General features: G+C 36.9%; 2 protein-coding genes and 1 pseudogene across 2 annotated transcripts; 1 reads left to right on the top strand and 2 right to left on the bottom strand.

Moving 5' to 3' along the window:
* LOC149531262 (hydroxyphenylpyruvate reductase-like) overlaps positions 1-7,974 on the bottom strand; it is a 35,403-nt pseudogene extending 27,429 nt beyond the window's left edge.
* A 1,180-nt stretch (positions 7,975-9,154) lies between these two features.
* LOC149531260 (glyoxylate/hydroxypyruvate/pyruvate reductase 2KGR-like) lies at positions 9,155-26,542 on the bottom strand. The gene is made up of 2 exons (XM_089811785.1): positions 26,059-26,542; positions 9,155-9,881 (listed from the first exon to the last, which is right to left on the bottom strand). Exons 1-2 carry the CDS (start codon positions 26,497-26,499, stop codon positions 9,360-9,362), a joined length of 963 nt encoding a protein of 320 aa, XP_089667911.1. The 5' UTR covers positions 26,500-26,542; the 3' UTR covers positions 9,155-9,359.
* On the top strand, positions 17,739-26,006 carry LOC149531261 (uncharacterized). Its single transcript, XM_089811787.1, has 2 exons — positions 17,739-18,061; positions 18,195-26,006. The coding sequence occupies exons 1-2, from the start codon at positions 17,741-17,743 to the stop codon at positions 18,573-18,575; spliced, it is 702 nt and encodes a 233-aa protein (XP_089667913.1). The 5' UTR covers positions 17,739-17,740; the 3' UTR covers positions 18,576-26,006.
* Positions 26,543-26,715: the final 173 nt, after the last annotated feature.

Genomic DNA, 26,715 nt, shown 5'->3' with positions numbered 1-26,715 from the left:
AAGTAGATTTATTTTGCAAAACGATCTGCATTAATATTCATGATAATCCTTCTTCACAAATTACTGTCAGACATCAGTAAGAGATTGCCACTTCAATTATAAGGTTTAAAGAACCTTCGAATACTTGTGACATTATAAGCAGTTTTCATAATATGTTGACAGGGTTGGCAAATCACTTCTAGGTAACTGTACTGGGATTTTAAAAGATCCAGAGCATTCAGACTTACACTGAAAGGTATATGACAACTTCATCTTCCCAACATGGTCAGTCGGCATTCCTCTCAAGATTTGCAAGGGAGAAAAATTCTAGAAGAAGATTCTCTGCTTGGAGTTACTTGTGAGGCAAGCCAGACTGACTGATTGTAAGTCATGCTAAAAGACTAACTTCAACAACATTCTTCAAATTTGCTCAAAGGTCCAGATTACTAAATTGTTCAAAATGAAATTGGATGCTCAAGTGTCCAGATGGAAATATTTGAGGTGGAGAGATGACAAGCTGCTTTTGTGCTATGAAAGGGAAAAAATGGAAAACGAGCTTCACAAGGAGGGGAGCTCATACAGAAGGGCACATGTATCAGTTGGCGAGGCTCTGTAAATCTGGGCCATTTAATAAAATTTTCACATTTGTGAGAAGAAAACAGTCAAGCATGTTACTTGAAACTGATGAAGTGCATATGAATTGCAGGGTAGATGTTTTACAGAATATGCCATCCTATTTGTCAGATCCCTTGACTGGGACTTGGTGATGTAAAGAGAGGATTGGAGAAAAATATTGACCACTATGAAATTGGCAGGATATACATATCAAAATACAGAGATTGAATGTAGTATTCAGTGACAATAATTTCAGAGTTGATTTTGGGGAGTTCAGAGCCTTTAAAGCAGATCTTTATCTCACAGTTCAGTTTTTGGAGAGAATGGAATTCCCGCCAAAGATGTGGAAATTCTCAAGTGCTGAAGGTCAACATAAGAACAACCTTGCCAAACATTAAAAAAGATGTCCTTTGAAGAAATCAGATTGCCCTTATAATTTAATTTGAACTGTTGTACTTTCTGATGTAGTTCTATTGATTTTTTTATGACTCTTAAATCATGTAGTTTATTGTATCTACTGATTCTGCAGTACAGTACAATACATGCTAATACGTGTATAGCAGCTCCTATATGATTCAAATTAATAAATTATTATCAAAAATAAATTCAAGTTAAAGAATCCTCCAGAGAGTGAATAATGTAATGCTCCCTGTATTGTGTCCCAAGTATGTGATTCATTAATGATGTGGAACTGTAACAAAAACATTATAAGAGACATTAAGAATAAAATAACTAGTCATAGTGTAATATGGGCCAGACATGTTACGCTATTGTTTAACTTTCAATGATAATGAGAAGGATTTTTATGCTAAAGGGTATTATGAAACTCAGTTATGTTTATTTGATTGTATATCTAGATCAATGTGTTTTACCAATCAATGAGCCAAATAAGTTTTCCTTATTTGAAAGATATGAATTTGAGAGTTCTGAAGTAGTTAAGGAGCTCAGCGACTGAAAGCAGATAAGGCTGGACTAACACTCCTTAAAACTGATTCAGACATTACAAATGCCTTGAAAACCTTAACTTTTTATTTCAATTCTTTAGTGATTGTTTTGTAGTTTAGTGTGAAAAATGAATTGCTCTGATTTTTAGTTCCTGCCATGCATATGGCAGTAACTATAGCGCAGGGCAGTTGCTTAAACAGTTATTAAACTGAATTTTCACAGCCAATCAAGATTCAACCTTTCTAACCATTTATCTTGTCTTACTTTTTCCTTTTTAAAGTTGCATGTTTGTTAACTGCAAATATTAATTCAAACTTTTTGGCAACCTGTTATTGGTCTCTGTCTTCGGTAGCACAGAATGATAGAAAAGGGATTTAGAATTATGATGCCAGAGAAGGCACATTTCACAAGGTCTCAGTTGTAGGTTTGGTGCGGAATGGAGATAAAAAACATTGCATGGTTCATATAGTTGGCAATCAAATGTGGGGACACAGGATTTCAGGCCATTCTGATTTTAATCCTTGGCATGCAGATCATTTATTCAAGGATTTAATCAAGGAAGCAAGTAGCTCCATAAAATGTGCCAATTGAACCTCCTGTTAATCATGCAAATGAATAAATAATAAATATCACCCTTCTATGTCAGGTCCGAGTTCCAATAATTGTATTTCATGCTTAGTTTTTCCCTATAAGAATCTGCATTATAGTTACACTATTATTGCAGTGTTCTCCATAGTATCGTTTCCTATCTACACCATCTGCTTCTGGAGTTGTAGTTTAGCTTAGCCAATTGATTTTTTTGGCTTGAATTGATGCCCTCTTGTTAAATAAAACAGTGAGCTCTTCTACAAATATTTCTTCTTTTTTCTCCTTTTTTAACAACTTTTGTCTGTTTAATCTTCCTCAGATTTGGAGTCTGACCAGGCTAGGGCTGGCATTACCTTTTTCTCCCCTACAGCTCATGCATTTTCAGCTCTTCCTCCAGATACACTACAAAGGCTTACAACTGAAAATAAGCTTAGTTACCGGGTTCGGACCCTACTGCCTGGATCCAGTTCTGGGTTCACACAGGTCTGCTGTGGGCCCGGGCAGGGTCCTCATTTTGGACTTTGGGTCAGCACAAACTTAGGTGGACCCACAGTCCAAAATAAGGACCCTGACCAGACCCACGCGAACCCAGATGGACCTACAGAAAACCAGGGAGGACCCATGGCGAATCCAAGAGGACGCACAGCGAACCTGGGAGGCCCATGATGAACCCTGGAGGACCCGCAGGTTTCTCTTAATTTTTTGTATACACACACACACGAACCCAAATGGGAAAACAAAAATTGCCCGTACCCACAAACCCAAACCCCAAACCCAAATCCGTCCCCAAACCCGAATCGGCAACTTAGAAAATAAGGTCGTTGTTATTAAGTACCAAGCATTTGCGTTCTTATTACCCTCTAGAATCTCTAGAGTGCATAGTGAATTATTTTCAACCAACATTGGCTACAAAGGCCATGGGTGTTGGATATAAACATTACGAGGATAAATGGTTCGGTAACTATGGACACAATTATTGTTCAAGCTTCTTTAACCCGTACAGTTTTATCTGAGGGTCGCGAAACCAGAGCACTTTTTCCCCACCCTTTCTATTCAATGGCAGAACACGCGCAACACTGAGTTTAGATACAAGAATTTGTGAGTCATCTGATTCTTTCTCCTGTGCAACACAATTAAGAGTTAAGTTCAATGGCAGGGTCAAGACTAACACACACAACAGAGATGTCATTAAGTGTGGGTAATAGTGAGCATCGTGGCACTTATGGCTGCTGTAGAAAAGCAAGGTGTAATGGCGCAATCAAGCTGTACAACCGCCCTTGGTGCATAGTTCCATCATTGAAACTGAATGATCAATTTTATACAAATGTAGTTTTGAAAATAAATGCTAAGGTATGCCACTCTAACTAAAAATATATGAAAGTGGGCTAACAGTGTTAGTCTAAAAAATTTTACTTGCAATTAGACTGTCTTTTGTTGGTTCTTGGTAATTGATGAAGGGTGCTCCCCTTAATACCATAAACACATTACAAAAACAAAGGAACAACAACAATTTGCGAGAACAATATATGGGCTTCTTATTATCGCCGCAAATGCGAAATTACAGAATTACAATACATTGACCCACATGGACACCTTCATTACAGTAATCTGCAAGACAAAGCTACGAACTATCGCTCAGAGTTGTTCTAAACAATGTTTGAGCTTTTCTTAAATACGCAATTTTATGCTGCCCAGGAAGGTTCTAGACACTCAAACTTAATACCTAGGGCCGACAGACCCTAACAATACATATAGAGTTGGCCAAATACACTTTTGACATCTATTTTAGAAGTTTCAAGTAGCCAACTTCAGAAGATCATAACTCTCAAACTGTTGCTCCAATTGGCTATTATAACCACTTTTCGGAAACCTCAGCTCCTAATCTACGCAAGCACCCATTCGTCGAGTTTTCAAGCCTCATCTGGAGCCTCTAAGGCCTTCAAAACTGAGCCTGAAGTTTTTATATCAAAATTAAACACCGAAAATCTGTAATAACTTTACAAATACATATAATTTGGCCATGAAACTCCACTGACAAATTGTTATAACTAAAATGAATCTTCACCACTGAAATTAGAACATTCCAAGCTTGTATGACTGACTTACTAAGTAACAAACCTCGAGAGACAACAACTTTGCATCAAGGCAACATTTATTGAAACAACTGAACAGAAATATTTTTGGGTGATGCTAGATTGCTCTTACACACAAGATGCACAAGATGCCCCTGCATCAGCAATGTTATTAATTAACTATTACATGGTTTGTTCAGGTTGGTGGGCTTAATTTTGTTCTCTCTTTAGAATATAGTTCTTCTATACTAGGAATATCCTAGGGGCCACCAATCATTATTGGTATGGATGTTTCACATGCTTCTGCACAACATTCTGCAATATCTCTCAAGGTATGCTATACTTTCATCTTTTTGGTTTCTTTAATGTATCTAATAGAAATTGAACAATAGTTTTGTTGTGTGTGACACCGGAACCTTTTGAAAGATGCCATGCTTGTGTTTTAGGTGGATATACGGTGCTCAAGAAGCATAAAGCAACTGGAGTTGCTTCAAATTGTTTGATAATAAATTATTAGGTGCCTTGATGAGAATGTTTTGGCTGTAATACTTGTAGTACTGGCGATCTTGTTTAAGGCTTCGTAAGTCTGCATTATGTGACAGTTTTTCATGATATTTAATTTGAAAGCCAGTCTCTATAGTGATTTTCAAAATCCATGCAGGGAAGTTCAACTTAAAAAATATGATCGGTTTCAAGAATTTGTTATGTTTAAATAAATGATAAAATAATTCATTATAATATTAATTAAAAAATTTATGTCACGTGTAATAGAAATTTTCTTTCTAAAAAGTTTGCCACTGCAATTGTTTGACAGTTGGTTTCACTGTCTTGACACATGCAGCAAACTAAGTGCATATCAATATAGTGGTGGGTGTTTGCTTGGGCCTTGCTGGTTGCACAGTGACCTGATGGCTATAAGACCACAACCACCAATTAAAGACTATGCTTCTTGTTTAAAACAGTCTGCGCTAGTTAAGATGTCTTATTCGTTAATGTGGCAAATCACTTTCAGGGCTTCCATCTATCGTGTGATATTGGTACCAACAAAATTACAGAATTGGTCTAATTACTATTTTTTCTGAGCAGCTGGGTATACCAGTAAGGGACTATTGACCCTCTAAATGATTTTCCCAGTATGCTTTTAGTTAGCAAGACTTGATGAATGATTATTTGAACATAAATGTTAAACTGTTGCATTTCCCTATAGATTGTAGATGAAATTTCAAGTTCCTTTAGTTTACTATTGCATCATGGTGTGAGGTAGGTGTGGCTCTGATAACTCATATTCATGAAGATTCATGTTCGTTGATCATTGGTAACAATTATATTGAAATTTCCATACAAAATCAATGTCTGGTTCTATGTCCTTTTTCTACTAAGATTTTCCTCTCCACAAGAGGATCGAATGCTTCATATGAATGGTGCTTTGATTGTTTGCCTGGAAGGAAGCTTCTGTTTGGACACTGACACAGTGAGACTAACACCATTTTGTGATATTGTGCAGGCTACTTAATTTTATGAAGCAAATTGGCCCAGATACCTGATGATAAAAATCAGTCCAGCGTCTGTATTTAATTGTTCACACAGCTGGTTGAGCCTTACTCTGGCATATTTTGGAGGTCCCATCAACTTTGAAGAATTTTTTTCTACAGTTATTCGTATCTTTTAAAGAGAATTGGTCCATATATTTCACTGGATTGTAAACATACTGATTGGTTATGAAATTAGTTGCTCATTGAATATGTATACTTGTATGCACTTGACAATTGAAGCAAATGTCCCTGCTTTTTAGATATTTAAGCTGCATTCCCTATCTTTTGTTCCAGCAGTGCTGCCACTATACCTATGTGGTCTCATTTAACACATATAAAGGGAAATGGAAGGTCTGTCCTAGATATATAACATTCCGTTGAATTCCATCTCTCCATGACCAGCTTGGGGTATGTCCGCTGACTATTTTTATCAACAATAGGAATCAAAAAGTACTACTGCTGGACAATGTGAGACTGATATTTGGATGAAATAATGATATCAAGTTTTATGCAGTCACATGGAGACTATACGTTACATTTGTCTCACCCTTGTGAACAGCATTGCTATGATTAAATAAACAATGTTAATTCTCCAGCTTCTATCTGTTCTCATTCGAACAAATTTAAACGGATCAAGTATACTGCTTTTCAAATCTACTACACTTAGCAACTTCCTCCACACCTATATCCAATCTTCAAACCCTTCCATTCACGCTTCGAAACTGTACCATCCCAGCCTAAGCAGGAACTTGGCTGCCCTGTAGCTCTTGTTATAAAGGCACTGTTCCTCTGTTCTCTTATTTTTCAATTATGCAGTATTGTGAAAATCTTATATTTACATTAGAGAAACGAACTTGCGTAAAACTTACCTTGCTATAGAACAGGATGAATTTTTGTTAAATTTGTGTATATGATTGAGAAATTTCAAACTGTGAGAAAGGACCTTGCATAAGAATTATCTTGCTATAGAAATGAAAGGTAAGAATTGTAATAAATTCCTTGAATACATCATTTCAAGTTAAAAATAACACAAAGCTTTTTGTTAAAACACTTTGTAATGGAAGAATTTTTTTTCACAAAGTTGTTTTTGGTATTCAATATGGGAACACAGCCCTTGCGCTGAAACATCTCTCTAGCTAAGAGCCCAGGACAGAAAGGATGCGCATTCCATTAAATTCACCCACGGTATAATCCCAGCATCATTTTTTTTATTTTGGAGCCTTGCACTCAGCGAGACTTGATTGGCACGAGCCCCTTAGTAACCCTTCAATTTCACCAGCAGACCAAGGGCCCACTGAAAGTCATAGAAGCTCTTCTTTTAACACCCTGCCAAGTTCCAAAGCTCTAGATTTTCTTCCCCAAGCAGAAAAAACAGATATTTGTTGATGCAATGAACAAGTGTAATCAAAGTTTATGGAGAATCAAAAATATAGAAGAACAATCCTTTGGTGGTCACAAAAAGATGTTTTAAACTTGCCCTAGATTGAGGGCATGCCATCTTGCACAGTTTGAATCCCAATGGAAATAGTTTTATATTTTCAATTGATAGAAACATTAGAGGGGCCCACAATGCAGGGTTTGCAATTTTCGTTATTATAGTTATGTGAATAAAAGGCCCAGATATAGACATCTTGTGCATGCTGTTTTTATGCTGAGTATATCTATCATGTGCTTGCTCTAAAACCTACAGTTTGTTTGTTTGAAGTTGGGTGTGATATAATCACAAATGGTCTTCTCTATGCATAACGGCTTTGCCCATGTCATACCTACAGATTTATATTATAGCTGAGATTGTATCTGTAAAATTTACCTTGCACGTTGACTTGTAGTCTCCTTTACTCTGCCACAGGCCCTGGCGAACGTAACAATCAGCAGCAGAAACTTGGTGAAGAACATCGAGCATGAGAGTGATGGCCAAATCTGCCACATCATCAACCAATAGTGTTGCGCTGCCTGCACTTGGCAAAATCTGCCATATCATATCCAATGCTGTTGAGGACAACAATCTCCAAACAACGAAGTGCATCAATCATTTGTGCATTAATCATGTCCTTTGCACAACATACCACACCTCTGATAGATTGAGAATACTCCACTAAAAACGCTTATCGATCATGAGCTTCATAGAGCTTATATGTTGTGAATTTGCTGACCAGGGATTCAATCAAGTGTGAAATTGGATCATGTGTGATTAAAACTCCCACCTGCTTCATTTGTTGCTCACCCATTCTTCCTGATCTGGCAATTTAGATTTTTTTGGCCAACATTTATATTGGATTGGTCACAGGCTTCTACTATTTAAGAGCATTAAAATGGAATTGGACAATCACAAGAGTACGAAAACATTTTGTGGGCATTACAACCAAATAACCAAAACTCAGACTCGGATCGAAATTGGCAAGGCCTACTCGAATCGTGAATCGTCTATGAATCACCTATGAATCGGCTACGAATCGGCAAAGTGAAAAAACCCTTGAAATTTAAAGATTGTAACAATTTAATACTTAATCATGCACCCTTTATTGAATATAACTTAAACACACTATAACATCATCAAATAGAAGCTAAAGCCTAACATACATAAACAAGGAACATAAACAATAATCCATCACATACGTTAAAAAATTGGTGATTTTTTACCAACTCACTGATTTTAAGTGATTTTTGACAAAAATTGCCGAGTCAGGCAATTTTTACCTCAAAAATCAGCAGTCTGGTTTAACGAGTCCTCAAATTGCCAAAATCACCCGAATTGTGGTGATTCTCATTACTATGATTACAACTTTGCCACAGCACCTGTCTGTATATTTGCCATGCGAAGAAACCAAAGGAATAAAGAATTGATTTGCATTGCATGCGCATTTGTGATCGATGTCGATGCCACGCTATAGCCATTCTATGGCTATCAGGCAGCAGCCCTGTTGGAGGGGGGGGCCTAATTATCTAGTCTATTGGACCACAACAATTCAGAGAGATAGTCAATTTGTTTTGTTTTTTTAATGAGGTGTTAAAAAAATTATTTTCTTTTGTTCCTTTTATGTAGGTATTGCTATTATTATAGTTGTAAAATAAATAATAAATATGTATATTTAATGTTAAAATCAAAACAAAAAATGGATTACTTGAGATGAAATTATTATTCTAAATATTGATGTCAAAACATTTAAACAACTGAATTCAGAAGCAGCTCACAATAGAAAAGAAGCATTAAAATATGTATAATTATACCATATATTAAAAATGACGTAATATTCGAAATGAAATAGAAAAGAGTAGTTGGGATATGAATCGGTAGATTACAGGATGTGGAATATGAATCCTAATCAGTCAATTGTACTCAATTAAAACGCTAAAATGAGAGATGAAAGAGAGAGCATATCATTTTCATCTCACAACAGCTAACAAAATTATATGATCACCATCAGCAAGGAAGTCATGGGCAAATTTATTTTGTACTCTACATAATAGTCCTGTAGCACTTTACACAGAAACATCATATGTACACTAAGATTTTAGGCAACATATATAAATAGGCATCAAAGCATGTGCCGTGAACAATGAATCAGCATGTCATGTTCTTAATAATCCTTGTAAGAGACTATTAGGAGAACAATGATTAAGAAGCTTCTCATTGGGGCACAGGGGTGAGCAAAGGCTTTTCCAAGAAGTGTGCCTCCAGATTCCCAACAACCAGATCTGCCATTCCCTTCCTCGTTTCCCAGGTTCCACTTCCCACATGCGGAACCAAAACCACATTTTCTAAGCTGTATAGTTCCTTGGGAACATGAGGTTCATTCTCAAAAACATCTAAACCAGCACCTTGAATCCGACCTTCCAGTAGAGCTTTCACCAATTCCTTCTCATCTACAAGGGCTCCCCGGCCTATATTCACAAGTGTGCCTTTTGCTCCCAGCACATCAAGAACAGATTTATTGATGATGTGGCGAGTATCTTTTGTTAAAGAACATGCCACAACAACAATATCACTGCTAGCTGCAAGGTCTATAACATTTGAATGGTACGTGAAAGATACATTAGGTTTTTGAGACCTTGAGTAGTAGGCAATGCTGCAGCCAAAAGCTTCTGCCCTCTTAGCGATAGCTGATCCAATGCGTCCAAGTCCAACTATTCCAACACGCTTTCCACTTAACTGCATAAACAATAACAGGAAATTAGTACAACAACATTGATCTAGAATTAGCAAGGTGACTTAGAATCCAAATGAAAACATTAGAAAGTTAAATGATCCAAGAAAATTATGCTTGCTTTTACATTCATTTGAGAAACAACTTGGTTTTCAACATCTCATTTTGTTCCGTCTTTCAAAAGCATGGTTTAATGCATCATATGATGTAGAATGGCATCCTAAATGCAAAACTCATAGAACATGGGATAAGAAACACAAATCATTAGAAACTAAATAATTTATTCCTATCAAATTATACAAGACCACAAAGTTTTATTGGAACATGGTTTTAATTAATCCAGTCAAAAAAAAGCTTTAATCTTCATTGTTCGTGTTTAAAGAGGAACCTTGCCAGATTAGATACATGCATTTGCTTTTTTATTGAAGGGGTTACTCGACGCACCTGTTGCAGATCACAGGTTAGTCTTCCTCATGATGGGAAATTTGAGCTCCATGGCAAGGAACAACATCCTAGTCTACCTTACTCATTAGAATTACCAAGAAAAACGAATGTAAATCAACATAACTGGTACGTTATTTTTAGCTTTCCACGAACTACAACATAACTGGCAATTTAATGTGTAGCTGTCCAAAAACTCCAACACAATTGGTATTTAATTGTTAGCTGTCAACAAACTATAACATTGTAAATTTGCATTCCAGTTTACACAAGCTTTCTCTATGTTGGAATTACAATCATAATATTAATTTTTATAAATTATATATACATGGCTTGGTCCTAGACAGGGAAGGTTAATGCAACATGAGCAATTCCATGTAACCGGTAACTGAAGAGCGCTACAAGGGATCCGCCCACATAGTGAGTGCATATAACAAGGACTCCAATTTGGGCTCTATTGTCAGTGCTTACACTATGAAATAGAGTACAAGTTAGTATATCAATCGCTTTTTAACCTACAGCTCCCACCCTTCTGCTACGAATGCAATGGCAGGTGACAATCTGGAAATTCTTCTGACGCATATTGCTCGTGATATGGGTCTGCTGTAGCAGTTATAGTATATTAACAATAAAAGTATTGCATAACCATTATAAACCAAGCAATGCTAAATGACAAAGAAAAACTAAGGATAAATCATCTGCATGAAGTACTGAACAATAGCAAATAGATTATTTCACCATTTTAGTTTTGTATAAGAAAAAGTAGAATATATCAAGCTTGGGCAGATCCCTTGGGCAAAAAATACTTATTCTATGGTAGCATGAATCTTATGATTCAACGTGCGTGAAGGGTAAGAGTATTAAGAGTATTAGTATTTTTGCTTGGTTACCGGTTTCGGACCCTGCTCCCTAGATCTGGGTCCGGGTTTGCGCCTGGGTTTGCTGTGGGTCTGGGCAGGGTCCTTATTTTGGACTGTGGGTCCTGATATGAACCCAGACAGACCCACGGCAAACTCAGGAGGACCCGTGGTGAATCCAAGAGGACCCACGATGAACCCAGGAGGACCCGCAAGTTTCTCTTAATTTTTTGTATATTTAATGCATATATTTATATTTATATTTATATATATATATATATATACTCACGAACCCAAATGGGGAAAAAAAATTGCCCGAACCCACAAACCCGAACCTAAATCCATCCCCAAACCCGAATCGGCAACTTAGTATTTTTGTAAAAACCAACCAACTAACTAAAAGTTATAATATTACTAAATCTTGTGTAATTAAAGAAGTGAACTTGTATTGCTCTCTTTGAGATGTTGATTCCCTTCGTCTACTTTGGCTATTTGTGGCCTTCATTTAAATTTTTTTTCCTACTTAAAACTTAGCTTTATATTCAACAGCAGAGATCCTCTCCAAGGTTTTAACTGGAATTGGTTCCCTCTATACTCATCTTGTTTTGTCTATCACAATCTGTACCAAAATCCTCTGTTTTTCTTACTAATAAATTCTCATACTTGGTGTTTAAATCTTTTTCTTTTCGGGATTACTTATTCAATTAATTTCATAAAGATGCTTATCCAACTGCTAAGTATACATTCCTCAAAGAAAATAGGAACGGCTTACAAAGTGATTTCATAAGTGTGGCATACAAGTTTAATTTGACAACAGGAGGAGGATGATGTAATCATTAATAATGTGAGAATGATAGAAACTAGTTCTCCGTGCTAAGAACATTTTGCTACTACAAAACCTCCCTCTTTATTCATTTTCAAGTTTCATACCACTGCAAAAGCTATCAATTGCTTTACATTTTTCTTCTTTAGCTTCCTACTTATTCTCTGTGAACACTTATTTGGTCACATTTACCTCTTCCACCTCAAGATCAGCTAGAACAACATTATCAAATATTTACAATGTATCCAGCAATAGGCTAATATAGAAATATATAGATACATTTTGACAAGGAAAAGAATCATAACCTATAAGCAAACATATTTACTTGTTTCAAACATGTGTACTGCCAAAATCTTTATGAGACATCATCCGCATTCCCAGAGGAAAAATATTTGTTCTCTTAATCTCGAATAATGCATCCCAAGCCTCAATGTTTTTAAGAATATAATGTTATAAGTTAGTTTTGGTCTTGCTTGATTTTACCCCATATTCCCTTTGAATTCTTCCAATCCTTTCGCATTCCCTCCAAATTGTAATTTCTCTATCCAGCCTGCTTATTTCCTTGGATATTGTTTGAATTCAGCTGTTTTGGTTAAGCACGAGAAATGAATCCATATATAATAGCTCATAATTGAGAACATTGACATAGAAATTAAAGAAAAGTATGTTACCCTTTCCAACATATTTGTTATCATGTTCACTCACTCTTGATATTCCATCCACATTGTGAAATAATCTAATACTTCCCCATAAACTGAAGATATGGGACATCCTTTTCCTTGTGAACTGTTGACACAAAAATCTGCACCCTTGCTTGAGGCATGACCCTCAAGCGATCTCGTGTAACATGGAAATGACTTCCAAATGTGGGACTTGCACTCTTAGGTCGAATCTCCGAAGAAGGTCGGCTTCCTTACAATCAAGATGCACCTAACTACTCTTGAGAGGAAAAAAAGAGAAGGAGATGTAGAAAAGCAAACTACCTAATCTAATCTAAAAGGGGTGATGCACCTAGATTGAATGGTCACAACTCTGTCCATAACTGCACAAAACATCAATGAAAACCTGAAATACACCAAACTTAACTTTAATCTATTCCCCAAAGTGACATGTAGGTCTAAAACTGATGAAACGTTGAAAGGAAAAATAATATTCACTTATGCAACGATTGCCAACAGATTGAACACAACATGTAAACTTAGGAAAATGGAAAGAAAACATTTACTACAAGGCATATACATGCACTAGATAGCAAAATGGCAAGAGAAGATAAGGAACAGAGCTTTCATTAATGGAAGGCAAAGTTGCGGAGCATAATGCAATTGCAAAATCTAGAGAGCGAAGAACCCTTTACAAATATTTACAACTACCTTTTATAAAGTTCAAGCATAACTCTAATATTACAATGAGTTCAAACTCTAAACATGTTACATCCCAATTTTTTACTTAATTTAAAATATAGCCGTTGAGGTTCAAATGAAGTCAGTTGACAGTTAATTTGGTTATAATCTTGTGAAATGGTAAGATAGTTAGTCGTTATAATTTCAAGAAAGGATAACAAGTTAGTTGATCATTTATTACGAACTCATGAAATTGAGAAGATGATTAATTCCGATTAAATAGTTTATTATGATAATTATGGAGAATTTCCTTGCAAGAAACACGTCAAAGGGGTGGAAGCATTGTCAGAAAAGAATTAGGCAGGAGCATCACCATCACGGATCAAATGGGTTGAGGACCTGGCGACTTGAAACAGGATACATCTGTGGGACCTGCATGAGCTATTAAGGAAATAATATAATTAAAACATAAAATAATTAAAATAAAAATATAATGCATACCTTTAGAGATTTATTATTGAGTTTCCTTATTTTATCATTATAATAAAAACTTAAATACGATCACATAAATATAAAAATGAAATGGCACCAATAAATTATAATTATATAATTTAATGATGTCACCTCATCGATATACTTATATGAACGTATATAAGAGCATATTATAATAATAAAATAAAGTTTATAACTCTCCAGACTCCTTATTTCTTCTCCTCTTTATCTCTCTTCCTTTCAAATTGCATTAATATTTGAATTTGAATGGTCATCTTGGAATTTGAATGGATTCTTCTTTGAAACTGATGGAAGCTGAGAAGTCACAACTCGTTCTTTTTATGTGAACCTAGGAAGGAGTCATATTCATTCTTTTTCCCCACTCGGCTATGATTCTTACTATCTCTGCCACTTATTATATTATAAGGAATCGTAATAGGAGTAGATGATATACGTTCTTCTTAGAATCCCAACTTTCTCTTATTAAACTCGGCAATCTTATCCGGAGGAGCCAAGAAATCACGAGTTGTTGATGAAAGTCGTGAGGAGGGAAAGAACCATTATTCCATAACATCCAAGTTTCCTGTGGCAGCGATTTACTCCCTTATAGATACTTTTGTCTTTATTACTTCAATCCGTGAGTTGAGAGTTCCCTCTAATTATCAGATTCAAACGTCCAAAGCAAGCGGTAGCTTTGCCATGTATTTCAGCCATCGAGAAGTAAGTCATATGCCAGTGATATGTCTACTAGTAACGTCTCAGCATAACTGGAAAGGACAAATCAGAGTTCAGGATTATTAGATCAATACCATATACACATCAGGTCATGCTATTTCAATATCATTTTATAACAGCCAATTAGGCTCACAAGATTCTTCTTTTCAAATTTATTTCAAGTTACAACATGAATTTGATGTATATTTCCTATCCTTTGATTATCAGTCCTCTTTTTAGACTTTCATAATTAATTAGATACTATCCAATGTTATTTTTCAAGTAGCCTCAGAAACGTAATATTTCTAGTCACAGTTGTGATAAGCATACTAATCAACAATTCTATGCATAGTGAGGTTTGCAGCAAGTTCAGTAATCATCATGATGATATCTAGATGATATGTTGTTGAAATTACAAATTGTACTTCTTTAAGTTAGCCCTATGCATGGCAAGTGAAAGCCAAGAAAAACATAATATGGATCCATAATCATTATGCCAATGGATATTAGAATTAAACTCAGATACCGATTCGTCTCTCAGTGGCCTGGCTTCCGCATCCGATGCGGACAGATGCGTGGAGCACCCGAATGCGCTACGGTGCTGGCCGGAAGCCATCCGCAGGCATCTGGATGCGCGTGGAACCTGAGGATGCGCTGCGGGTGCTGGCCAGAAGCCATCTGCAGGCATCCAGATGCGCGTGGAAGCTGAGGGTGCTGGCTGGAAGCCATCCGCAGGCATCCGGATGCGCGTGGAAGCCATCCGCAAACATCCGGATGTGCATGGAAGCTAAGTATCAGCTTCCACGCGCATCCGGATGCCTGCGGATGGCTTCCGGCCAGCACCCTCAACTTCCACGCGCATCTGGATGCCTGCTTCCACGCGCATCCGAATGCCTGCGGATGGCTTCCAGCCAGCACCCTCAGCTTCCACACACATCTGGATGCCTGCAGATGGCTTCCGGCCAGCACCCGCAGCACATCCGCGGGCCTAGCACAGGCTAAGCCCTAAAAAGCAATAAAATATCATTTATTTTAACTTAAACTTCCATAACATGTGATGAAAAGCATTTTTAAAGCGTTTTTTTCACAATAAAACCCTAAAACGACCCTAGAAGTCAACATAGAAGCATTCACAAGAGTCATTTTAGAATTTTGTTTTCACCTACAGCCACTCCTTCATTGTGAAGCTAAGTTTAGCATTTTCAAAGAGGATCGATCAAAGAGGGAGAGATAGCTTTCTCAAAGAAGTTTAAACCATTCAAGGTAAGTGATCAATCCTTTTTTTGAGTATTTAGATGAATTTTTTTGAGTTTTTGATGATTTTTTTCAAGTTCTTGAAGATTTTTTTCAAGTTTTTTTTCAATTTTATTTTTTTTTTTAAATATGTAGAAGCAACTTTGGGTATCTATTTTCGTAGTTTTTCTCACTTCTTTCTACTTGTATGCATGATCATTGATGTTCATAGTTGTTAGGAACTAATTAAAATTTATTTATTTTCTTATAAAATAGGTTGCAAAAAACTAGGCAAGAATGGATACCGGTGGTAGTGCTAGTCAAAGTTCAGTGGGGGGCCAAGGAGGGGAAAGGACTGATAATTTCAAAATTGATGTAGGCTCTCCTTTGTGGAGACATACAACACAGATATCACAGGTTTCATGAGGTGTCTCATACTATTGGAAGTGCAATTATTGTCAAAGTAACAAAGGAAAACCTTTCCATAGCTCATATTCCTAAGTGAAGCTTCATTTTATGGGCCCTGTTGGTAAAGGATTTGGAATGTGCAAAGGCAAAAATGGTACTGGGATGACTAGCGCGGAAATACTTTCATTTGTAAGAGAACAAGAAGCTGCCGATGCATTGATCAATAGATCAAAAAAAAACTACTATCAAGGTCTTTCCTCAAAAAGCAAGCCACAGACACCCACTGAACCAATTGCATCCTCCCAACACCCATTCTTGCAGGTACCTGTGCCAGGAGAGGATGAGGAAGAAGTGGAAATTTCAACCCGCAAAAGAGGCCCATTGGACACCACATTTAAAATGGGGGCAAGAGACCGCGCTGATGAAGCTATTGCACGTTGCCTCTATGCGAATGGGCTTTCTTTCAACTAGGTGAGATCACCATATTGGAAGGAAATGGTGGCAGCAATCAAAGAATCACCAACTGACTACACAAGCCCGGGCTATGAAAAGGTGTGTACAACTTTATTGCAACAAGAGAGGGCACATATAGAGAGAGACCTTCAACCAATCAAAAAAATTTGGAAAACTTTGGGTCTAACTATTGTGTCAGATGGTTGGAAGGATACAAAAAACCGGCCACTGATTAATGTAATTGCAATTTCCCCCAAAGGGGCAATGTTTTTGAAGGCCATTGATTGTGAGGGGCAAGTGAAAGATTTGGAATTCATTTCTAGAATTCTCATTGAGGCCATCGAGATGGTGGGTAGTGAGAATGTGGTATAGGTGGTCACTGACAATGCCAAAAATTGCAGGGGTGCGAGTGCTTTAGTTGAGAGTTGGTATGACCATATTTTTTGGACTCCATGTACTGTTCACTCCCTTAACTTGATCATGCAGAGGATTGGCACTGAAGTAGATTGGGTGAAGAAAATATATGAAGAGGGGGAGGACATACAGATGTTTGTGACCAACCACCACATGTCACAATCCATTTTTAGAACATACTCCAAATTGAAATTGCTGAAGGTAAATTAATTTTTTTTAATTACTAAGTTTCATGGTTTTGTAATTTAGTTAAAAATTAAAATTTATAATTATATTGTCAATTGACATATTGTTAACTTGCTTAGGTTGCTGAGACCCGTTTTGCATCTCATACAATCGTTATGAGACAACTCCTCAAGGTAAAAGATGCATTAAGTCAAATGGTCATCAGTCATCAATGGGGTGTATGGAAGATCTCAAATTCAAAAAGAGCACAAAGGATCAGGGATTTGATCTTGAATGAGAGTTGGTGGGCTCGTGTGGCATATGTATTGGATTCCACCGAGCCCATCATGACTATGCTCCGTTTTGCTGATACAAATACACCTTGCTTAGGGGATGTGTATGATGGCATGGACACCATGGTTGAGAAGGTAAAACATTCTATACAAGCACATGAGAGTGACCCCACACAATGTGAAGCCTTATGCAAACAAGTGCAAGCAATTATCAACAATCGTTGGAATAAGATGACTACCCCATTGAACCTCCTTGCATATGCCTTATCTCCTAGGTACTATAGTGAGGAGATAGCTGGTATGCCAGGTAGAGTTGCACCATTTGCGGATGAGGAGGTTGATGAGGAGTGCCACAAAGCCCTTACAAGACTCTTCCCACTAGAAGAAATGCATGAAAAAGTGAGGGAAGAATTTGGGTTGTTTGCTTCGGGGTTAAAGCATTCTCCATTTGCACTAAAGGACCAAAATAGAATGGGAGCTATCACATGGTGGTACATGTATGGTCAACCTTTCAAGCATCTTCAACCTCTTGCAATCAAAGTCCTATCACAAGTAAGTTTTTTATTTTGTTTTGTAAATTTGTTTTAAAATTTTATGTTTACACTTGCATTGTAGAATTTAGTGTTTCACGCATTCTATAAAATTAATTTGCTTTTCATTTGTATGTTTTGTGACAACTATATAGGTTGCTAGTTCTTCTGCTGCTGAAAGGAATTGGAGTACATACTCCTTTATCCATTCGGTGAAGCGCAACCGGTTAGGCTCCAAGAAAGCTGAGGACTTGGTCTTTGTCCACACCAACTTGCGTCTTTTGTCACGTAAGAATGATCATTACAAGGAAGGGGCAACAAAGCTTTGGGATGTAGCCCCTGAGTGTGCAGATTTGGATGCAACACTTCATGATCTTGTTACAGTTGGAGACGGTGATGATGATAGTGTGGCACGTGGTGCATCTAGCATAAGTGGAACCATGCTTGGTTCAAATGATCTTTCAGCAGTTAGAAATGACAATGAGAATGTGGATTTTCTTGCGAATCCCTATGATTCAGAGTCAGAGTCTAATTGATTGAATCTTCAAACTTCAATCATTTACCATGTTTTTAAATTTTATTTTGTTGGAATCTTGAACATGACCTATTTGAACTTATTGTTTAAGAGTCAAGACTAAACGCTAATGTTGGACAAGCACATATTGATATTGATATATGAATATCATATGAATTTTGAAATATCTTGAAATTTTGTTTAAGGATTCCAGTTAACTGTTAAGTATCATAGATTCATAGTCATATTATGATTTATCAAATGATTTGTTTTTGTATATTTCTTGCATTTCTTTGCATATGTTAATATTATAATTTATGTGTGTGTGTGTGTATAGGTTTCCTCCTGCATCCACATCCAAAAAAAAAGAAAATACCCGCATCCCGTATCCGCTTTCGGAATCCGCATCCGAATCAGTAACTTAGGAATTAAACAATCAAATTCTGAACTCTTAAAGAACATAATCATGTAATCACAGATTGTGAAATGTCGGATGCATGTAATTCTCTTGTATAATTAACAGAGTCAGTTGTTCTGAGAATTCCGAACACCTGGGACTCACCTGGTTGTGTAACTGAAGAAATGGGTGATGAGGTGAGAGAAAAGAATTTGCAATAACATGAAACAGTAATCAGTTATGACATATCAATGTTTATCATTTTAATATGAATTAATTAATAGCTCATGCTTGACCCTGTTGTTGTAATCTCTTGCTGTCAAGTCGTATGGTGTGTTAAATATCAAGATGCCTAGTGGATGGCAAGATGACCCCTGCCAATTCCGGGTAGGGAGGGCCTTTCTCGTTAGAGATCATGTTGGAATAAGATTTGGTTCGACGTTGGGTGGTTAAGCCCCTGACAATGTTTCACCTCTTCCCAAGTTGTCAGATAAGCTGTACATTCAATTGTTTGTCGGAACAAGTAATATCATTTTTATGATGTATATGCAAGAAGGTAAGATTAATTGAGTTACTTCATATTTATAGTTATTTTACACCTTGATACAAGAGACAGATTTAAGGATTGTTTTTCATTTATATGATTATCGAATATGAGCATATTATTTAATCTTGAGTTATTGCCACAGTTAAGTAATCGGAAGGAAAGGAATCGGAAGCCCTAATTGAATTGGTGGTAGCAAAAGCCCTAATCAATGGTATCGGGAATCCTAAATGATATAGTGGTATCAGAAGCCCTAATTGAATCGGTGGTATCAAAAGCCCTAAATTGAATCGATGGTATCGGAAGCTCTAAATGATACTGTGGTATCAAAAGCCATAAATGATCCAATGGTAAACAATGCCCTAACTAATACCATGGTATGCAATGCCCTAATTTTAATATAGTGGTATTTAATTGAAATCATCATTTGGTTTTGAAATAGCAATTTTTAGATGATAGTCGTCATGTGAAATTGTTATAGTGTATTTGTGGACTAACCTGGGTGGTTGCAGAAGCATCCCTAGTGGATTTCAATCTCAATTTTCCGAGGTATGCGGTTTTCAATTTTTGTAGTAATTTCATTTGATGATATTTCAAGTTTTTAGTTAAGAAATTTTGTTTAATTGATTTCAACGGTAAATCTTATTCACATGAACATGAGTGATATAACTATCTTCCTTTGAAACGAAGTAATAACTGTATTCTTTGAGTATGTTAGATGTTAATTTAGACCTGGGAAAATCAGGTGGCTACAAAACACATAGAGTTGAGATTGCAGATGAGCAATAACTACTGATCAGAAGAAATCATGATCAAATGCACATCCCTATGCTGGAAGATTTGATCTTTATGTGCACATCTGGTTCTGAAGAGACAAGAAACGACGGCCATTATCACTGATTGGGTAGATAAATGAAACAAGCAACGGGAGGAATGCAATTGCATTGAATAAGCATGGAGAACACTCAAAAGCGGCTGCCGGCAATCAAAAGGATCTGATTTGTCATTAAAGAATTGTATCTACTAGTGTTTTCAATGCCAAATCAGCCATGTCAAATGGTCAAATGAAGTCAATCCATCTACCCTTGCCACGTAGCCCAACGCCCTTGAAGTATCTTGCCATCTCATCCAACTTTCTATCTTTACGTTGACCTGTGCCTTTGCCAATGTTTGCAGCTTCGCAACCTACTTTCCAATTTAACCGTATGGCCCTGCAAAACCGCAACTGCCCTTTATCTATACTTAATCGTTGCATTGCAACTTGCTTCCACTCTATCTTTTTAACTGTAGTGACCTAGCGACACTATGAGATTGGCCCTTTGCGCCCACAGTTTAAACTTGACAGTCTTCAAACTATGCGATGATGCAAAATCAGTTTTCTTTGTCCTTGGTGCCCTATCGCAGCTTAAATCCTAACTAGCATAAAATGCTTGTCAACGTTGAGACTCTAATTGCTTATGTTGCCATTCGCGTTGTCGTGGCTTAAATCCTGACTACAGCTTGAATACTTACGACCATGACAAGACAACCCTTTAACCATGATTGCTCAGTCATGACTTAAGACTTTAACTCTGATGCTAACCCCGTGAACAAGCGAAACAAGCATTTCGCACCATCACCGCCCTGACCATGGTTTAGCATTAACCCTCTACGATGATGCGAAAACTAAATTTGACTGCGGCTTGTTGACCTTTCGAACGGTCACGACTTAACCTTTGAAGCTCTATCGATGGAATGCATCGATCCAATCTTATCCGCTTTCATTCAGTGGACAACTCCTTCGAAACTAACCCTTGCGACGGTGTGACCAAAGGAACTCAAAAGGATCAGGCCCACCTAGACGTGCGGCAACTTGTCACCTATTTACAACCTGCAACTCGGGTTTGGCACTTAACTCCACAAACATGCGCACAAGAAGCTTTTTCCATTTCGCAACTCTAACCATGATTTAAGCTTAACTCCTTGCGACTATGCGAAAAGGGAAAGATCCCAACGTTACTACTTGACACGTTAACCCAAAAGTTAACCCCGCGAACGAGTGATCAAAACAATTGCTGCATCGCAACTCAAACTCTGGCTAACCCTTAACCTTCTACGATTGTGCGATAACACATGAATCTTGGCTACTAGAGTTAAACTTCGCACGGTCGCAACTTGAGACCATCTGAACTTGAAGTTAATTGCGATAACGCGACAGGTTGTGAATTTGACTGTATCGCAGTGGCTTCCTTGACGGTTAAACCTTAACTACCTACAACTGAGCGAAGAGGGATAATCACACCGTCACAGCCTGAATAGCCTCCTTAGAGATAACTTTCTAAGGCTTAGGGATAGAAGGAAAAGTCAATATTTTGTTTTATCCCTATTGGCCTACATAGAAAAATATTTGAATAGTCAAAAGGACATGGATTAAGGCTGCCAACCTAGTTCTATGAGACTGGTCAAGGTTGGCATTTTAGAAGGGGGGGTGGGGGGCTGGGGGAGGGGGGGGGCGGGCCTAAAATGGTTAACATGAGATCATTTAGTCTTTGTTAATGCCTCCTCTAGTTCTTTTCCCATGTCAGTCCTAAATAACCAAGAAATCATTTAGCTGTGGCTTTCCAAAAAATGAAACTCCAACAATTTTCTTTCCCAGGCCTATCTAACTACATAGATTAACTAATATAAAAACAGTCAAATCTCTAATGAATTTCAAAGAGACTGTTATTTTCCTAACCATGATAAAATTACAAAGCTTGTCCTACCTTGACCCTCTCCATACATGGAAAGTTCATCATTCTCGACAGAACCTTACCGTGTGAGATGTTTACAACTCCCAGCTCTTCAAATCGTCAAATACAAAAAGGGGGAAATGATACAAGATTTTAACAAGGAAAATATAAGATAAATGTCCTTAAGTCATTCCAGTATTCCAGGATATTGTACCCTTTGAAAAGAGAAAGGAGGTCTTGGTGTAAATAAATATCGAGCCCAAGAAGCAATTTGTTTACAAAATTAGTTGTTATGCAGATACGTGGTAATTCCTCTTTGCAAATTGTTTTCAGATATCGGTTAGAGACTGCAACTTGAATTACCAGCTCGAGAGAAGCTTTTAACATTTATGGCATGATAAGCAGTTTACAAAATATGTTGGCGGGGTTGGCAAATCACTTCCACTTAACTGTGCTAGGATTTTATAAGGTCAATAGTATTTTGACTGACGCTGCCAGGTATATGAGGACTCTATCCTCTCCACATGGTCATTTGGCATTCCTCTCAAAGAAAGGAAAAAACTGGAAGAAGATTCTCTGCTTGGAGTTACCTGTGAGAGAGTGTGAATCATGCTCAAAAATACTAACCGAAGACTAAGTTCAACAACCTTCTTAGAATTTGCCGAAATGCCCATATTACTAAATTGTTCAAGCTGGGTTTGGATGCCCAAGTGCACATATGGAAACGTTTGAGATGGAGATAAGCTGCTTTTGTGCTATGAGAAAAGAAAAATCAAAATTGAAAACAAGCTTAACAAGGAGTGGAGCTCTACGACAAAAGGGAAGATGTATCAGTTGGCGAGGCCATGGTTTGCAAATTCTGATAGTACTCTCTGAGTTGCTGAGGATTCTTTACTTTATTTTTTGGGCACATTTTTACAAGTTTAACTCTCACAATTTTATAGACACCAAAAAATGGGTAAGAATATTAATGCACATAAAACACTGGTTTAAATGTGTTTTCAACGTCATGTTTTTGCTATTAAACAGTACATTTCTCTTTTGAGATGTCAATTTTTAATTTAATACATATTACAATTGAAATTTCCAAAATTAAAAAAAAATCTTTAATTGAAAATTTTGAAGTTGCTGAATACTCCGAGTCTGATTCCAAATTCACGAACTATGGATAAGGCTTCATAAATGTGGATTATTTAATAAAATTTACACAATTGTGAGGAGAAAACAGTTAAGCTTGTTCCTTGAACAGATGAGGTGCATAATACTTGCAGGGGTGATATCGTATAGAATATGCCATCCTTTTTGTCAGATCCCTTGACTTGAATTTATGGGTTGCAAAGACAGGGTTGGAGAAAAATTTAGAGCACCATGTAGTTGGTAAGTATTACATAGCTTTAAATACAAAGATTGAATGCAGAGTTCAATGATAACAATTTCAGAGTTGAGGAGATTTTAACACAGTCTTGATCTCGCAACTCAGTTCTTGGAGAGAATGGAATTTCTCGCCAAAGGAAAATGGGAATTCTTGAGTTGAGTGCTAAGGTTGGCATTAAAATCTTATTGCCAACATTGAAAAAGATGTCCTATGAAGAGATAAGATAGTTTTTATAATTTCATGTGATCTGTTGTACTTTCTGATGTAATTTTGTTGATCTTTTAATGATTTGTTCTAATTTTGCTGTACAGCCTGAGTAGGCCTAGTGGTCAAAAACTTGTAGTCTTGAAAGAGAGGTCACAAGCTCAAATCTCACTGAGGATAGGGTATGTACACCTCGTGTGCGGGCACAGTTAGATGCCTCCTGCAAGGAATACAGGGTAGTCCCATATTACTGTCACTGTATGTAGACTCTGGTTGATTGTACGTACTGATGTAGTACAGTACAATGCACACTAATACAGAAACTGAATTTTATTGCATGTGCTTAATAGCTCCTATATGCCTCAAATTAATAAATTATTATCAAAATCAAATTCAAGTTTCAGAATCCTTCACAGGGATTGAATGAACGTAATACTTCCTGTTTTGGGCCTCTGGTATGTGACTTATCAACGACATGGAACTTTAACCAAAACATTTAAAAGATAATAAGAATTAAATAACAAGTCATGGTGTAATTTTGGGCCAGTCTTACACTATTGTTTCAAGGAATATTATGATGAGGATATTAATGCAACAATGCTATTATCAAACTCAGTTATGTTTATTTGACTGCATATCAATGCATTTTACCAATCAATATATCAAGTTTAAACATTGTTTTCCTCGGTTGAAAGATTGAATTTGAGAGTTCACAAGCAGCTAAGGCACTCAGTGATTGGAAACAGATTAGGTTGGACAAACACTCCTCAAAACTGTTTTGGAACACATGCCTTGAAAACCTTATATTTTGACTTTTCTTCTTTAGTGATTGCTTTGCAATTTCATATGAAAAATGAATTGGGTTGATTCTAAAAGGCAAGTATTCTTCTGTCTTGTTTTTCCTAGTACGAAGAGTTCAAATTGTAAAAATCCTAGATTTACCTTAAAGAAAGGAACTTGAATCAAAATTTCGCTGGCAAGAGGATGAAACTTTATTAAAGAATGGGTCTTTATGTGATCTAGGAATTTTAAACTGTGAGAAAGGATTGCTAAGACTTAACTTGCTATAAAAATTTAAAAATGAAGATAAGAAGTGGAATAAATTTCTTAAATACATGATTTCAAACTAAAATATTACAAAGCTTTTGTTTTTCTTCCTTTTTATGAAAGTATTTTGACTTTTCTTGTTTAGTATTTGTTTTGCAATTTCATGAAAGATGAATTGGGTTGATTTTAAGAAGGCAATGGTTCCTGTGTCCTGCTATTTTTCTAAGTACGCAGAGTTTTAGAACTGTCAAAATCTTAGATTTACCTTAGAAAAAGGAACTTGCATAAGATTTACCTTGCTATAGAAGGCGATGAAATTTTGTTAAAAACGTGTCTTTATCAAATTTAGAAATTTTAAATTGTGTGAAAGGACATTGCATCAGACTTATCTTGCTATAGAAATGGAAGGTATTAATTGAAAAATAAAAATCCTCAAATACATGATTCCAAGCAAAACTATCACAAAGCTTTTGTTTTTCCCTTTTTCCGATGGAAATATTTTCATTCACAAAGTTGATATAGCTAAGAGAGCGCAGGTCAAGGATAGAGAGGGTATCCAATCCACCAAATTTGCAGGCACAGTCTCAGGCATTATTATTGTTTGTGATGTCAACCTTGCATTCACCAAGAATTATCCCTTTAATTAACAACCATTCAACATCACCAAAAGACCACAGACGCATTAAAAATCATAGAAACTCCTTTTCACACCCTATCAATTTCCAAAACTCTACATTCTTTTGTATAAGCAGCAAAATTCTCATCCATAAGCAGCGAAATTAAGTGTTTTCTGACGAAATAAATGTACAATCGAAGCTTATGGAGGAGAAAATATAGGGGAACAATCCTTCAGTGGTGACAAAAGTTGTTTTAGATTTACCCTAGATTAAGGGCTCACCATATTTCGTAGTTTAAGCCCTAATGGAAATCGTTTTACTTATATATTTTTAATTGATGGAAACATGACATACAGAGGGGCCCGCAATGCCGAGTTTGCAATTTCTGTGAATTACAGCCAAGGGTACGAAATACCCAGATAAAGTTGTCTTGTTCATGCAGCTTTTAAGCTGAGTTTATCAATCGTGTACTTGCTCTAAAATCAACAGTTTGTGTGTTTGAAGTTGGGTGCGATATGATCACAGATGGTCTTCTCTGGGTATAGATAATTTGTCCATGGGATACCTACAGATTTAAAATACAACTGAGATCGCATCTGCAAAAATTTACCTTGCAAGTTAACTTGTAGTCTCCCTTACTCTGCCACAGGCCCTGGCGAACATAACGATCAGCAGCAGAAATTTGGCGAAGGGCATCGAGCATGAGAGCGATGGCCAGATCCGCCACGTCATCAGTCAACACATCGGGAGTATTGGTCACCGCAATGTTGCGCTGCTTGCACTTGGCCAAATCCACCTTATCAATTCCGACGCCATTGACGGCAACAATCTCCAAACAAGGAAGAGCGTCGATCATCTGTGCATTAATCCCGTCATGTCCACCACATACCACACCTCTGATAGATTGAGAATGTTCCGCGAAAAACGCTTCTCGATCATGAGCTTCATAAAGCTTATATGTCTGAAATTTAATGTCCAGGGTTTCGATCAAATATGAAATTGGATTATATGTGATCAGAACCCCCGTTTGCTTCACTTGTTGCTCACCCATTCTTCCCGCTGCTGTAATTGAGAGATTTTTTCTGCTAATATTTGGTTTGGATTGGTCACGGGCTCTACTATTTAAGAGCGTTAAAATGGACTTCGCAAGCATGTGAGTACAAAAACATCGCGTGGGCGTTTCAAATTTGCCCCAACAGCTGTCTGTACATTTGATATGCGGATAAACCGAAGGAACAAAGAATTTATTTGCATTGCATGCGGGTTT

This window comes from Cupressus sempervirens, chromosome 11 (assembly GCF_028749045.1).
Source record: "Cupressus sempervirens isolate cs-2001-9-10 chromosome 11, ASM2874904v1, whole genome shotgun sequence".
In the NCBI taxonomy this organism is placed as follows: Eukaryota; Viridiplantae; Streptophyta; class Pinopsida; order Cupressales; family Cupressaceae; genus Cupressus; species Cupressus sempervirens.
The sequence above is the reverse complement of the archived record's forward strand: the minus strand, read 5'-3'. Positions and strand labels throughout refer to the sequence as shown.